General features: G+C 35.8%; 1 protein-coding gene across 3 annotated transcripts in view; it reads left to right on the plus strand.

Annotated features, from left to right (window-relative positions):
- PITPNC1 (phosphatidylinositol transfer protein cytoplasmic 1) overlaps positions 1 to 17492 on the plus strand; it is an 88840-nt gene that overhangs the window by 64940 nt on the left and 6408 nt on the right. For 2 of the 3 annotated variants that reach the window (XM_080561173.1, XM_080561174.1), the window contains 3 exons: positions 2906 to 3001; positions 11489 to 11644; positions 12382 to 12445. In XM_080561173.1, the coding sequence (XP_080417299.1) occupies positions 2906 to 3001; positions 11489 to 11644; positions 12382 to 12445 (316 nt within the window). Of the gene's footprint in view, positions 1 to 2905; positions 3002 to 11488; positions 11645 to 12381; positions 12446 to 15849; positions 15969 to 17492 lie in introns of all 3 variants that reach the window. The other variant, XM_080561175.1, reaches the window with a different exon arrangement.

Consider the following 17492-nt stretch of genomic DNA (forward strand, 5'->3'; position numbering starts at 1 on the left):
AGTTGTAGCAGTGCAGATGAGTGAGGAGCTGGCCAGAGTGAATGTAATCAATGGATTCGGCTGTGTCTGGCTTTTTACTATTTATAGCCAAACCAGGTTAGCTCTGGGGATTGTCCATAAGAGTTAACTTCAGGATTAGCTACGTCTGAATGAGAATGAAGCCAGCAATTTAGCCGGAAGATAAAAGAAAAAGAAGAAAAATGGGAAAGGAGCTTGGGAGGGGTGGAATATTTCTTTTTTTCTTACCATAATCCCATACCCTATCTTAATGTTCTGGCTTCGGCTACAGGGAAAAGAGAAGTCACCAGCAAAGTATGTGCTAGGACATGTCATTACAGGCCATGAAGGAAACAAAGGAGAGAAATTTAAATGTACCAGCACTTGTTTTGTTGCAGCCTCCTGAACAATCTTTCTTAGGATCATCTGCCAAGGCTTTTTTTTTGACATTTTTCCCCAAAAGGAACAACTTGACAATTGTAAAAATGACCCAGTTAGAGCCTCTCTTCCACTTTTTGTCATTCTATAGATGAATTATTCTAAATAATGTTCTTCATGAGTTTTCATTACTCTTAGAAAGTGGAGGTGTGTAAATGTTTGTCTGTTTTAAAGAAGCTGTCACCAAAAAAAAAAAAAGAAAAAAAAGATAAAAAAGAAAACCAGCCATAAAAGACACTTCAGCCTGAATGTTACCCTGTTTTTCATTTGATTGTGTATTTCAATCTCCGCTAATTATCTGGCTTCCAAATGCAAAGCATGTCCAATTCTTTCCAATATAATATTTAACATTCTGCCTTTCTTCATCATCTTAAGGACACAGATTGTTCTCACCATTCATTTTCTGCACATTTGCAAATACAGTTGCACAGATTGGGAGCCTTATGCTTCTTTCCATGGCCTTTAATCTCTTCCCTTAAAACTTTTAAATTTCTCTAGTCTCTGTGATCACAAACACAATAAACCCATCCTCCCTACAGGTTTTAAGAGAATCCCAGATTATGCGGCTAGGAGAGGCAATAAGAGAATTAGAGCTAAGAAAGAAATCAGTCTTGTTCTCTAATGACTTCTTACTTTCTAGTGCTGATAGCATGAGAAGATTAAACCTCTGTCTGCAAATCTTATGAGGACAATCTAAGAAGGGGAGAAGTATAAATGATTAGACAAAAACTTCTGCTAGCAAAGAGAAGTGAGAATGTCATTCAGCAAACTTTTGGAATGGAGGAAATGGTCAGAGAGTGCCTAAGTAGCAAATAAGGCATAGCTGAAATAGCTGAAAAATTCATCCTGGTTTCGACAGATTGGCAATGGCATCTGCCATCTGCACTTCTAGCAAAGCATTTTAAAGAGAGAAAAAGACTGCAAAACTATATTACTTAGAGGTGCAGTATGTAGATCAAGCCTGTGATGGAGCAGGGCACATCTTCAGGTGAGTTATTGGGAAACAGTCCAAATTACGATCCTTGCAAACATGCAAAGTTATGCATCTGCTTAACGGTATTAGGCTTATATTTAAACCAGGTGCTGATTCAGGGCTTAAGTTGACCTGGTAATGCCCATTTAAGAGCAATTTCCATTATTTTACTTAAAGCTCAGAGTATATAGTGAAATGCATCTTGTTCCAGAAATAGTTCAACTGATTTTGTCAAGGTGCTGCACTGTATACCTGGATTTTCTTGGAAGGGAGAGTAGGGGGAACAGAAAGCAAAGAAGCTTATCAAAACCCAACTTATAAACGTAAGATGTTAAAGTTATAAAAAAAAAATCCCAATATTAAGAAAGAACGTTACAGGGAGAGGAGCTCATTTTTTTTTCAAGTAATCAACATAATTTTTTTTGCAAAACAAGGATTGGGGAAACAAAGTAAGCATACACATAGAAACAGTCCTGAGTTTCCCTTCATTCTGTTCTTCTGCAGTTTCAGATGTTAACATTTTATACCCAGTCCAGTAAGCATTCATTGTTGCCTTTTATATTCCAGTAGAGAAAGGTGAAGTCAATTTAACTCCAAGATAAATTAGAGTTGTAGTCAAACTTTAGCTTTTAATTTATTTGAATTATGTTTTCCTGAGCAATGTTCTTCTTACCAGCTGGTATGCTAGTGCACTGCACTCCATTGCTCAGTTTGAATGCTTTATATGGGAGGCTACATTTCTTTCAGAAATACCGAAGTAGCATTCTGGTTATTGAATAGCTGTTGGCATTTTGTATATTTAACTGTTTCTGTAGGATGAAATGAAATGAACAGTGTTCACTACATGTATTTAAAAAACAAACGAACAATATTTATGCTTCCTAGAAATGTTAGCTGTAGAACATTGTGCCCCAAAGGAAAAAAAAAAGAAAAAAAAACCACCAACACATGTTATTAGCTTGTTACTGATCCTGACAGTGCATGCACAACTTCCCTGAATTTTATGGCACCAATTCATGATAACCTTTTATTTCCAAGTTCCAAAATCATGCGTGAAAATTTATTGCAGACAAAGCCTAAGTCCCATGGGTCACTCAGATACCTAAATGATTAAATTATGCATAGAGTCACAGAAGTATACTATGCTGCAGAGCGAGTATTTTCAATATATACCCATCATTTGCCTTGCATCGAACAAGAGACTTGCTGTTTAAAGCCAGGTCCTAAAGGATTAACAGGAACACATTACTTACGTATGATCTTGATAGCATCCATTTTCTTCCCTTTGCCTGCTTGCATACACTTTGACACCTGCCGTAGGCTAGAGATGTGACTGTGTCCCACAGGCATGTTGGTATCCTACAGCAGAAGCAGTGCAAGTGGAAGTCTGAATACGTTCCATTGCACGAGTTATTAAAAATGGCTTGTAGCCCTCATTCCAGGTGTGGTTTGTAAGTACATTGTCCTGTTAGTGTTATGTTTCTTTAACTCTTGCAGATTTTTGACAATGAAGCTAAAGATCTGGAACGAGAAGTCTGCTTTATTGATATTGCCAGTGATGAAATTCCTGAGCGCTATTACAAAGAATCAGAGGTAAGAGACAACTTGATTGTGAAATGATGAAGGGAATGTAAGAGGCTGCAGTAAAGCCTTGATAGGAATCAAAACAATTTTACTTTGATATGAAATTATGGTGGTCACTAGAATTTTAAAAGCTTTTGATTAAATGGGAAGCTGATAGCAGCCTCTCTATCTAGATTGCCTGGCACTTTCTTTTACAGATTACTTCAACTTTTTGAAATGCTTTTATATCCTTATCAGTTTGTGTCCTATACCAGACCTTTTCATTCAAATTAGAAAAGATTTTTCTTTGAATCAGGAAGTTCATTTAATTGTTTGCAGATCTGAGCAGTTACTGGTTTCTTTATCCGCATCCCACCCCAAGAAAGAAGTCATGTGAAGTGTCTAAGCCTGAGGCAAAGGACAAATATGCTGCAGTGAGAATAGGGCTGATGCACAGTTGCTCAGGGGCAATCATGACGTGAGACCAAGAGGGACTGAAGCGTACTACATAATATAATAAATCTGCTAAAAAGCATCAATGGCAAGCAGACACATTCACTGTCCTAAAATTCCCCTGAAAATTGCTCCCATGTATATTTGATTGTTTGTTTCTTTTGGGTCAATGCAATTAACTATTCTGAAATCAGTAACAACCATGCAAATGAAGATGTGGTCTTAATGTTTTGACATCAGACTTAAAAAACGATGGTTCAGAATGAGTAACTAGAGAGAAGTGATCAGATCTATGCTTGCATTTCATTTTGGAGATATGATTTGCCTCTGGAGCCAAGTATATATTCATAGCTGGCAATGAGTATGGCAGCTGTTTGACTATACAAAGTGAGACTACACAGTCATTTTTAGGATAGAAAATGAAGACTTGCCAATGAATATATTTTTATACCATAGAAGATATGCTTTTCAGACTTAAAAAGTCAGGTACTTGTTGTCTTCTATTTATAGGTCCTATTTGAAATTTTATGTCCTGGTCATAAAATAAAATCGGGTCTACGGTAGAATGAAAAGTAATTTTATTAGTTTCCTTGGGTAATAAAACCAGTCTGTTACATACCAAAAATTATGTAACACCTCATGAAGCAGCTTATTGGTCCCATCACCTTATCTGAACTCCATGGTCATCCGGTTCCATTTAGGAATGATTGCTGCTATTGAACACATCGGTATTTGACCATGCTTTGAAGAAATCATGTAAGATTTTTCATTTTGGTATGTGCACTTCCACAAATTGTAAACATGAAGGTAACATCTAGTGTTTAAGCTTTCTATTTTTTGTAGCCAACTATTAAACATAATTTTCATATGATTAATCTCATGATATAGAAAACCGGCTTCATCTTAGGTGAGAAAAGAACGCAAATCTGTATTGTATTTCAAAGAGAAATCTAGAGACCTTATTCCAAGCAAAATGGAATCTTTTTTATGGTTTTAAACAACAAAAATAGACCAGCATCTGTTGTTTTTTCTGTACCGATGGATGATTTATATGTTGGCTTCCAAATTCTGTTTCAGAAATCATACAAAATGAGAACACCTTAGCATTTAACTGTGCACATACTGTAATTGATAATTGAATTAATAATAGCTGAATTCAGTGAATTCCAAAGTTTACAAACTCTGTATTTTATGCTACCATATGATGAACATGAAGCCAAGTTCCCATTTCTGCTGAGGTCTCTTACATAATTTAGGAACTATAAAAATATTTTTAATGTTTGTAAATGTAATTTCTGTCTGCTTTCAATCAGAACAGTATTAAAAAAGTAACTATATAAATGAGAAATGGTCTGTGTTTTCCAAATAACAGTTTCAGAGATAACTAAAAGGTATTTTAATTACACTAATAACAATAATTTGGCTGGTTTTACATCACTTAATCTGAATTGATACTAAGGTTAAAGATTAAAAGTGAAGTACAATCCTCAGGATTAAGAAATAGATCCGACTGGATAAGTGTTCTGACTCTGATCCAGAAAGAGCAATGAGAATGATTTAAATTCAGGCATGTTAGTAATCTCTTTATTTCAATGGCTCTTTCACATGCTTAAAATTAAACAAGTTCTGTATCAGGGTCAGCATACTTCTAGAAATAATCTTTAAATTTCTTTTATATCCTGATTAAAATGCATCCCTCTTCAATTGAAAATATACTTGCTTTTAATGGCAATTTTCATTGTTTAACTGTATTACTGTATTTTAGAGAAGTAGCTTAAATAATTTAAACCTTTTGTATACTACTTAACCTGCTTGGGTTTTGTTAATGCTTATAAGCCTGCATATAGAGGTGGTTTTCTGATATGATCAAACGGTACTAATTACACAGTTGCAATTAAGCTAGTATTTGTGATTTTGGTTATTTTTAGCTTTAGAGTGTTCACTTGTCCTTGGTAAGCTGTTTGTGTCAAAATCTTCAATTTTTCATTCCTTTCTACATTTTGACTGCAACCTTTCTTTGCACTTGTGCATCAAATTATTCACTGATTATAACACAATTAACCACAGCCATTTTAGTGTTTTATTTATATAATCAAATGATATGGTTGTGTATATATTACACAGATATCATGTATATATTACACTGATATCATTAATAGAAGCAATAATATTGGAGTTACCACTGAAGGCTTCATGAGATATCCAAGGGACCCAAAGCATCAGACATTGAAAAGTCAAAATATAGTTAGCTGGAGGCTTAAGAAGGGTTGTTGTTGCATTAAATAACATTTTAAAGGAACCTCTGCCAATAATACTGAGTGATCTCTTGACCAGAATCATGTGATTTGAACACCCTGAAGAATGGAGGGTTTATCTGTCTGCATGCACAAAGGACTTAAATCACAAGGTGGATAGTGATTCAGAAGACAGTTTTGTAAGCTATTACAGACACGCACAGAGTCCAGCTCTGGCCTCTATGGAAGCATTTTTAGAAGACTGCAGGAGGTATAACTGCAGGAATTCTGGATGTCCCAAAGCAGATAATGCTTGTTAATTTTAACCTAATGACATCTATAAATCTCATTGTTGAGTGACCACCAGAGTCCTTACCAGTACTCATACACCGTAAATGTAGCTTTTTTATAAACACGGAACTAAAACCTTAATGTTTTAGGATGTTTAAAAATAGGGTTCTAAAGAGAGAAAGCTTAAATCTAGATCCAAGCTAATAGGTGTGCCTGTTTTTCTATAACGAGTCACATGTTTCCAAATCTGAATGATCTGAATGTACGTTACATTGAAAACAGAATTATATCTTTATAAATAAAGTACAATCCTACAGGTAAGAGGATCTGTCGTATTTCTGTGTGACTTTACCATCAACGAATAAGTATAGCCAGCCATCACATATTCCCCGTATAGGCATGTATATTTATCTGAATTATGGAAGAGAACAAAACTGAGCTGTGCTGAAGGGTGAGGGCCTCAAGTGAATCATTCACTGAAATGAAACATTTACTGTAGATATGAGATACTGAGCAAAATGTTCTTTGCCACTATATTCAAGTTCTCAGAATTAGCAGTGTTTCATTTCCTGTTTATAACAAAGCAGTTGAGTTGGACACATGGAATAAACTTTTTAAGTTACCTCCAAATAGAAAGATTTTGTGCAGCTGGTGCAGTTTTCGTCTTCAACTGCTGCCTTTTTTTGACTTTATCACAGCTGCACCGTAGTAGGTCCAGCTTTCTACTGTCCAGGTTGAATCTGTCACATTCTGAATCCATCACATGACTTATCCAGAAAACTATGATGGTTGAAATAATACAGCTGCCTCAGCTCCCACAGTGAGTGCGTGTAGCTTTCAGTACCATAGTTCAGTACAGGACATAAAAACAAATGAAAATACCCTTTTACTTACTAAAGTCAGCTGTGAGCTCACATAAAGGCTGACTGGATTATCATATTTTAACACCTCAGAACTGTCCCAGTGTTTATAATTCTTTACGTATTTAGCTGGCTCTTCCAGAAAACACATTTTTATGGAAATTCAAAAAGAGAAAAGTATTTTAAAAAATTACTCCAAATAAATCTCTATAGTAGCGTCTTAACATCAACAAATCTTTCCAGAGCACTAGGCCAAGTAAGCTAAAATCCAAAACCTAGCAACTAGAGTTGACGGTGAAATGCCAGATCCCCTGTATTAAAACCATGAAGGATTGGTTCTGAAATTCAAGATCAAACAAATTGGTTTTCAGCTTAAACAGGGAAGAAGAAGAAAAAAAGACAACTTCAAAAGCATACTGGTGGAATATATTGCAATAGGAGTCTGAAAAAAATGAACCTATGCATTAGAAGGAAGGCAGGAAGAATCTTTTTCTGGGGGCATTTGGACAGCATCCAGTAAGAGAATAGGATGTGTGGCGTAAGTACAATGCACTTTCACCTGTGGAGACCATACACAGCTTGAGGATCTTTTCAGTGCTAAAATGACCATACAACCAGCAAGTCATTTTTGAGACAGACCAGTGATGAGATGAGCAAGGTGTCTCATGCAGGCTTCCACCATACAGACAAAGGGAGGGGGGTCCTATAAGCAGCAGAATAGTATGGGATCTTCAAATCATGCCTGATACCATGGCATAGTTAAGGGAAAGTATACACATTAAGATTTGGAAGTTATATTCCTATAAGCAACAACAGTGTTTAATTATTTCACTTCAAGTAAAAAATAACATTTCAGAATTAAATCTGAAAAAGCCTTAGAACAAGCCAGTGCTGTATTTTCACGTCAGTGCTTGCCTCCTGGAACAGGGGTTACAGTTCCACATCTGATGACAACGATGTCTGCAGTCCGTGAGGTACACTAAGTAAATAAATGCTAAGTAAATGCTAAGTAAATAAATACAAAATAATGGGATCTCCGACTGTAAGTGTGCTGAGTTGGGAACTGACAGACGTGGCCTAAGTCAGAAACACGGGGAGAGTGCCATGTTTGGAAGCATACCCAACCCACTGTGGCTTTTACTTTATTTCACTGTAGTTTTGTGTTTTATTCTCAAATAAGCCCAGCTCACAGGTAATGATGCTTCTGCTATGTTAGTAGAAGTGCTATTTTTAAATCACTCTGCACCTGGCAATAATGTATTACAAATACAGAGTAGGTTTTACTCCTCTTTAGCAAAAGGATTTGCCAGATGGGCTTTCCTAATAAATTGGGTCTGATAAAAGCACAGGAAGGTTATTTAAACAAAAAGATTTTTGCTATGCCATTACATTTAAAACAGATTGAGGATTTTGCCAGTAGACAAATTAAGAGGAAAATAGTGAACAGAGGCAGTGTTCTTTGGATGATGGGTTCTATAGAAAGGAAGGCATGGGTGGCAAAAATAAGGTACACATAAAATAGGTGACCTAAATAATAACATGAATATGGTTTCAGATGTAGGATCAGCTTGCCTGTTTTCCAGTCACTGATAGAAGTTTTTCAAGCTCTGTTTGTCATGATTCATAGCCTAGAGAATATGCTCCTTCACTCCAGCCTGGTGCCTCTGGTATGTGTTAGGCAAATTGCTGTACCTTTCACAGGCAAAGAAAGGAAAATCCATGATCTGATATGGGGAGTGCCCAGTGCTTCCTCGCGGGACTTGGAGAGATGGGGGCATGATACAGGAATCTAATTTGTCCTACCTGACTAATCTAATCAGCTGCAACATGAAAGCCAGGAGGAGGAGCAGTGCTGTGTACTGATACTTTTTTCTACTTGCATTTAATAAAAAATTATCATCACTGCTTCATTTTTTTTAGAAGAACCTGATGTGCCTAATTGCAGAAAGGTTTCCATGCTGTGAATCTTAATCTGAGATTTCAAAGCAATGAGTTAGGCATATAAAATCCTTCTGGGTTGTAGCATTCACGTCAATGTTCTCATTGATTTCAGTGGGATCAGATGCTGAAGAGTGTAACATTAGCAGTCCTGGTCACACCAAAGGTCTTTCTGGCTTGGGATGCTCCCTGTGGCTGTGACCAACAGAAGAGGCCAAAGAAAGGTTTAAATATAAGGAAACGTATGGAAATTCTTCCTCTAAATACTTGAACCATAGCACAAGCAACTCCTGAGCAAGAATTAGTGTCCTTCTAAAATAATCTGAGACTTTTTAAAGTACCTAATTTTTTTTAGCATCTTGGTAAAACAGCCAGTGATATTAATTTTACTTGTGGCAACTCACCTCTGTAAAACATTTATGCCCTTTGAATTGATGACGAAGAGATTAAATTCTCACGTTCACTTTGCTTAATGTGGCTGTGTATCTCACGTTGCACTTCTCAGCTTATACACAGTCTTCACATACAGCTCCCAGTGAACTGGGTTTTAACTCACCTGAGCAAGCACACAGTAAAGTCTTTAACATACTGAACTTTCATACAGCACTCTGGAAATGTTTCTCTGATTCTTTTCTTTCTCCTGGCTTCCATTCATCAGTTTACAATTTTGTGGTACCAATATGTTAATGTTTTCAGAAAGGCAGGCAGTCCCATTAAAGCTATTAGATACAAGTTGCCTATACTGTCCATCATTGCCTGGCTCTGCTTGAAGCTGTCCAGCCAATTTGTGACTACACAGCATGTCCTTCAAGAAAAATGGACGTGATTAAGGGAAGTGAAAGTGCCATCTCTGGGCACTCTTAAAAGCGTTTGGAACTAGGAGTGATGTCATGGGTGAACTGCATTGCAGTAAATGGGTTGTTTGGGGGCCACCAGTTTAAAAAGGATTGCCATTATGAATCCACTTGTCTGCTGGGTTAACTTCATTAAATTAATAAATAAATAAGCAAACAAACTAAAACCAAGGGTTGTTGCAGTTTGAACAAGACAGAAGTCTTATTTATGACTGAGCAGTCCTGCAGGGTAGCTGTTCATTACTTAATTTTTATTTAAGGATTTTGAACATTTGGTATCAACTCAAATTCATTACATTAATCTCTTTGGACTGTATTGAAGTTATTCCATTATGGATCTGATTATCACTGAACTGACATAAAAGTATCCCTGCATAACACTCAGTATTATTAAAGGGTGTATCCAGAGTGCTTAATCAAGACAATGGCTTCATCCCACCAGTACTGTCTGTGTGTGTAAGAAGCAGCAGACCATTCTTACATAAAATTACTATTTCTTTTTGATTTTCCTTTTTAGAAATACTTATTCGATATTGCAGTATTTTGCAGGAATATTTAAAATGATACTTTCTGTAATCTATTTCTTTACTCATGGAACCATCTTCTAGAATTTTGCATCTTAGTTCTTCCCTTTTTATTTCATTTTTATTATTATTATATTGCTTGCTTCAGGCAGTAATCAGCTATAAAACAGCTCTTTCAACCAGAAAATATCTAGATCAACCTGAGGTCAAGCTTTATTGAGTGAGAAGAATGGCAACAGCATGTGACTATGAGTTGTGATATACAGCGGTATGTTGCTATGATATATGATGATGCTGAATTGTTTTTTTATGGTGATTTAACATTGAAACCTTATTATACTGCAAGTTTAAAGTTTCTATTTAGAAAAGAACGTGTCAGCAATAAAAGCAATGACTTTCACAGAGAAGGAAGCCTGTCACCTCATTAGAACTTTGTAAATAAACTTTAATGACAGAGCTTCAGTTTATGGAAAAAAAACAGAAGCCAAGTCAGGAGATAACTGCACATACTAGAAAAAAGGAATAGTGCTGAATGGTATGTCAGATCACAATGGAAAGAAGAAAATTAAAATCACAGTAGTCTTACTGATTTGTTTTTTTTTTCTGATCATCTTCCACTGAGCACGTAATTAAAGCATATACTTAGATAAATGTTTAACAGCTTTTTTAATAAAGGATGAATTTAAAAGGGCTTCCCAGTTCTCAGCTTTGGGCAAGGCAACACAGGTGAACACTGGTGGATTTTGCAGTTAGTTAAAGACAGCTAGTGTTGAAATCAGTGCTTCATTGTTTTGCCCAAAAACATCATAACTCAGTTGTAAATAGAAATAGCCAAATTGGAGTTTCATATTTAGCTGGTAATCTAGATATACAAGTTCACTTAAAATTGCAAAATATCAGCCAGGGTCACATCAGTGTTGATGTATCAAAGCTTAAACTGAACATGATCTCATGAAGACAGGCATGGGTAGAAAGCACCTGTAAGTCACACTGGAGGAGTAGTGTAAAAACAAGTCCTAAAGAAACAACATTGCTTCATTGCTTCCAAAGGCCATAAGTAACACTTGGAGTGCATTGCATTGGAATGACTTGCAATCACATATTTTCCTATAGTAGAAAATGTCCTAGATCAAATGAGCTTCAAAGTAGCTTCCAAGAATGCCACCAATTCACTGGCTGTTGCATAAAAGACAGGATTGGACTTTATTATAGCCTGGCGCTCACTTAAGCCCATTTCATTTTACTTTTTCATAATGTTTATTAGAGTGTTTTCATATTTTATATCTTACCAAAACATTTACTTTAGCAGACAAACAAACAGGACTTCTCCAGGATTTCTGAGTACATTTGCTTTGTTTTGCAGGATCCTAAATATTTCAAGTCACAGAAGACTGGGAGAGGCCAATTAAAAGAAGGCTGGAGAGAGACCCATCAGCCAATTATGTGTTCCTACAAACTTGTGACTGTGAAATTTGAAGTCTGGGGACTTCAAACCAGAGTAGAACAATTTGTACATAAGGTCAGTGAAACAAGAGCTGTTTCTTATCCTTCACGTAAGCAGAACTTGAGTACTATCCTGCACAGGAATGTAACTCTATGTTGGAGGTAGGAGGCTTAGCTGAATCTCTCTCAAGGTCTGAGAGGTCTGGAGCAAATCCAAAGAGTCCATCTCTGGGTGTAAACTTGACAAAGCCTGGAGTTACTTGGGTCTAAGGCTAAGAAAAAAATATCAGTAATATTTTCAGTGCTGTGATAAATATATGAGCTAAAGGATTTGTGAGTATAAATGAGTAATGTACAAGTAGACAGTACAGTGTTTGTTACAAACAGATAATGGGAGAGCTTTCCAGTCAGTCTAGTAAAAAATGAATTACTGAATGGCACAACAGCCAAATGATAATACTTTTTAGAGTGTTGACTTTCTACTCTTCCAAAGAATTAATAAGGAAAAGGAAAAGAGTTCCAGTCTGTTTTCCCAAAGATTATGAGATTCAGTACATATTCCCAAATGGCTTCTCATGCTAGTCAAAGCCACGCTGATGTGATCCATCCAGCGTTGGCAGTCGTTCTGTTGTGAGTGGGAGGTTGGACTACAAGACCTTCAGAGCCAGGATGTCTGATTCTCTAGGGTATGCCTTTTTAGAGATAAAACTGACAGAATATTTTTCACATTAAATCTTGTTGAAAGTCAACACTGTCACTTTTCTAAAATGTTTTGTTGCTGCAAAGATATTTAACCTTTTCCTTGTTTCACAGGTGGTCAGAGATATACTATTGATCGGTCACCGGCAGGCTTTTGCCTGGGTTGATGAGTGGTATGGTAAGTGTTCTCCAAATTGAGCTCATTGAGATGAAAAGCATATCGCAATTAACAGCAATTTTCAATTTGCTTTCATAGACCATCAGGTCCTAGCATAAGTTGTTCATGAAAGAGGCAGAACTACGTTCAGTTTCTGTGGAACATACGGAGTTCATTTATGGCAGGTTCTTTGCTAGCAAGGATAGACTGTATTTTTGGCAGCTGGTAGGCATCATACAGGGATGCCTTTATATCCCATGCATCTCAGAGTATACATCCAGTCATCCTGCACTGTAGGCAGATAGAAGCTCTTGTCTCTGCCAAGAGTCATGTATATGGAGAGCTGCATGCAGGTTTTATTAAAGCTTCTTATTAATAATTTCCATACTGCAAACTCCTAGGGCCTCTGATCCAACACATTTTCAGCTTTTTATGAAGGTTTTAAAGTGATAATATGGATTGCAATAACGAAAAGATAGAACTCTAATGTCCTTTCTGAAAAATGAATATAAATATAAAACCCTCTGGGTCTGATTGAACAGCAGCTGCATGCAAAAACTGTACTGAATCCATGCACCAGCTGTAGTATTGGGCATAAGTTCACAGGGTTTGTCCTTTGTACGTATATTTTCAGTAAGATGTAACCATAATCATAGATACTTGTAGAAGATAAAATATCCATCTAGCATATAATAGTTATTTGGGAATATAAATATCTTTGAGAATATCTTATAAATTGAATAGTGCATGAAAAAGCTTGTGCTGTAATGATTATAAAATACTGAAATCTACTAATATATATATTACTTGTATTGTGTAGCCATAAACTAATACAATAATTTTATGTCCAGTAAGGAAGACTTCCAAGAGCTTTTTTTTAAGTTTAGATATATTTTTTTAATTTCTTACCTGCAATATAGTGATCTACTATTTTCCTGTACAAAATGAAGTCACCTGTGTGTGTGCATTCATAAGGATAAAGACTTTTGAGAATAGTTCTTTTTATCTGACTAGACTATACTTCTGCTGTTTATTCCCCAAAACAGAAAAAAAATTAGAGATTATTTCCCAGGGTAGATCACTTAAGATGTTTTCTAAATTGACTTTTTGACAGTTGATTTAAATTGACTCAGTTATTTTTCAGAACAGATGCATTTGTGTTGACTTTTCTTACAAAATGTAATAGTTTCTATAACATTAGAACCATGACTGATTTTAATACTTACTGTTCTGACTTTATGTATGCAATAATCAAAACAAAGAAATTTAAACTGATGACTTTAAATAAAGAAGCCTGACTTCACACAATAATTGAGCCCAGAAATTTGCCCAAAAAATACCTCTTAAAGCAAGTCAAAGAAACAGTACGGGGAAGCCAAGAGTGATCTGCACTTTAGCAGAGCTTTTGATAAAAATGACAACTGAGTAATCATGAAATTAAACACATGGAATAGTTTTGGCCCAAAAACATTTAGCCACAGATTCTTAACTCTTAATATACCCTGTCAAAAACACTTTTTCCACAAATGAAATAACTCAGTACACAATTATCTGTGGATTTTTACTGTCATGATGTGTCTTCTCATTAAATAATATATTGTAATTTTAGTACTTACTTGTCAGGTGAATTACAAAGCCTAAAAAATCTAGGCTTTCTAAAATAGATATGAATAAAGACTAAATATATAGCAAGGCTTACAAAAGAAAAAGAAAAGAAAGTGCAGAAAGTTAATTTAGGTAACTCTCTGTGCTCTCTGCTGCCTTTATAGCTCTGCAGTGTTCTGAGAATAACAGGTGGTAAGACCTGCTGACTACAAACCGAGTATTTCATTATCTTTTTAAAGAGTCTGTTTGCCGTAAATTATTACCTTTTCAAATTAAAGTTTGAGAAAGACTGAGATGATGCAAGTCAGCTAAACTGAATCAGGTAACCAGTGTATTAAAATCAGTTATCAAGCATACTATGTTACTGATATTACTGATTGATTACTCTTACTGTTACTGTAAGTATGAATGTGTCTTGTTTACTAAACTGTATTTAGCTTTATTAAGAAAAGTCTACTTTCAGAATGTTAGTTACTAATAAAGAGCATGTTCTTTGCTTGGCAAAATGCATCTTAGCATGTTATCTACATGGCTTCTCAGCTCATCTTTCATTCCAGACAACAGAAAAAAAAAAACAAACAAAAAACAAAACAGGTTGAAAGAGTATATTACTGGTATTCCTTGTTTTATATTGGTCAAAATTTTAGATTGCACTTCATTTTCACTGATGAAGTATTACAGCATGCTACTAATATAACAGCTAAAGTTGTATCTCTCCTTAAGAGCTGTCTCATAAAATGCATCAAGACCCACGTATCACATAACAAGAAGTGCTGTGATATAAAGTGCACAAATCCAAATGGCACATAATAAACTTAACAAAAACAATAGCCTCAAGAACAGAACCATGGTGTACATTACCAAAAATGGTACGCATTTCCAAGTGTACTGTACTAGTAAAGTGGTATTTAAATTGTATGTATAAAAGGTTGATGTCTATTTTCATGAAGCTCCGAAATTATGAAATAACTGCAAAGAATGGACCAATATTCTGACAGCCGTCATGTTCACCTACACCTTACTCACAAGTAAAATACTCAGAAGAGTAAGGTCACAAGTCAGCTAATTGGATTCTGAATGTTTTTACTAGAAGTATGATTTACGACAAAAACTTCTTTAAATCCTTAACGATTGCTTTGAGTTACATAGCAAGCATTTAACATACTACTTGCAAGTTGGACAACATCAGGCATGCCTAGACAATGATAAATGATCCTACCAGTAGAATTAGCCTTATTTGTAAAGTATGTGTAATTTTTATAATGCATTAAATGGCTTGAGGCTACAAACCTATTAACATATTCACTATTAATCCACTTTCTGGTGTAATTAAGTGTTAGCTTGTGCTGATCATCTGAGCTGATGTGTGTTTTAACAGTAAGACTGTTTGCTGGTTTTAAGACATACTATGCAAAGATAATATAAAATCTTTTAGAAAGTTCCTGCAAAGGTAAGTAAATCTTTACAATATTTCTATATCTGTCCTTTATTCTAAGGGATCTTCTAAAATCTTTTTAGAAGATCTTGGCTTTTGCCAAGGCCTGCACTTCAACACTTTTTTGCCTACCGTGTTACACAGATTCTCCCAAACAATTTCCACTCCTTCCTGTTCTCTGACTCCCTTTGACTTAACCTTCTTACACCTTCCTTGGCTGATATAACTACCTTTATGAGTCAAATTTCATAAAGCTAGTTGCTCCATGCTTTTTTTAAATCCTTTTTGGCTTCTGCTGAAAGACTATATATTCCTAGAACCTTCTTAAAAAATTAAGTTTGCATTGAATCAATGGAAAATGCCAACAATTTTGAACTTTTTACAGATATGACTATGGATGATGTTCGAGAATACGAGAAAAATATGCATGAAAAAACCAACATTAAAGTTTGCAACCAACATTCATCTACTGTGGATGAAATAGAGAGCCATGCCAAAGCAAGAGTATGTCAATTTTTAAAACATATTGCCCATCCTCAGGTAGTATACCTGCACAGATCAGAGAAGAGCAACCAACTGATCTTGCTGATCAGTCAGTGGAATTTTTGGGCAATTTTGCCTCAACAGGAACAGAATCTTTCTCCATGAAGTGCAATCCTTTCTTTTACACTGTAAACTGCCACTGATGTAAGAAAGGGTGGGGTTGGGCTCACATACAAGTCCCTGTCTTTGGGGAAAACAAAATTCCCTAATTTCAGTTGGATGCATAAAGTAGTAGTTAAATGTCAGTTCTACTTTCTATTATTTGAATAGTTTTTAAAAAATGCAAGAGTTTAGACTTTTTCAGTCAAAAAGCCAGGAACATGGAGAGTGGAAAATTTCTGTGGGACTAATAAAATTCTTTGCTTCATCAGGAAAGAAAGCTAATGACTTACTCACTTGTTTCAAACTAATTTTAATGTCATCATTGATTAGCTACCAACAAGGTGAGAAGAAGTACTTTCAGAAGTATATACCAGCAATCTGTGGAAAAGGGCACATTGATGTGTAGGTGCTCTGATTCAGATTCTGGAAACCGTAAGAATTCAGGTTCCTAACTTAGGCACCTCAAGTGGATGCCTAACATTGGAAATTATTAGTATCTGCAAATAGAAAAGATGCAATGGTATTTGCTTCTAAAAATGTTATTGTTCCTTTGTTTCTGTGAACAGAGCAGTGATGGTTTTACTCAAGGAACAGGTGTGGGGCAAGGCCTGAAGTTCTAAGTCCTTTGTCCTTAGTAAAAATTCCCACCAGTATGAGATGTTATCTACAGGATAAACAGGAGGACAATTCATGTGTTTGTTTTGCTGCAGTTCCTTGGCATCAAGGTTACTCCTTACCTGTTCAGTGAATTGAGAATCAGTTTTGACTTTGGCTCTGCACTTCAGGATTTGGCTTTGTATGAAGTTTGCCATCCTGAGTTCCCATGTGGCAAAATTACCATTGAGGTCAGGACAGAATTTGTCATTTATGAAAAAAAGAAAGAGCACGGACATATTTCACAGTCTGAGCCTTATAAGCTCAGGGCAAGGACTTGTTTTACTTGAGAGTATATCAGAACAGAAGTGAATTTAAGGTGAATGTAAGCTAAAAAGCAAAATTCAGCTGAAGAGATAATGAGTATTTCATGTCTGAATTTAAAATTTACAGTCTTGGAGGACACCTTGTAGTAAGACTTCAATCAATTTTCACGTAAATGGCCAGTAAGCTGAGAAATCATCCTGTCCCGTTTCACTCTGATTCATTTAAGACAAGCTTTATTTTATTTTATATGGAGGTCCTCAATCAAAAATAGCTGAGATAAATTCATGGTCTCCCTTTGATGTTGGGGGTGTTTTCAAACAGTTTGAATTCAGAGACTACACGCGCTGTTACAGAGCAAAAGAAAGTGTAAATCAGCAAATCAGTTTCAAATCTACCTCCAACACAAGTAGGTGCAGTTCCTCCTGTTTATTTAACAGACCACCTGTTTATTTCCACCACTTA

Source organism: Anser brachyrhynchus (genome assembly GCF_964034855.1).
Source record: "Anser brachyrhynchus genome assembly, chromosome: 18".
In the NCBI taxonomy this organism is placed as follows: Eukaryota; Metazoa; Chordata; class Aves; order Anseriformes; family Anatidae; genus Anser; species Anser brachyrhynchus.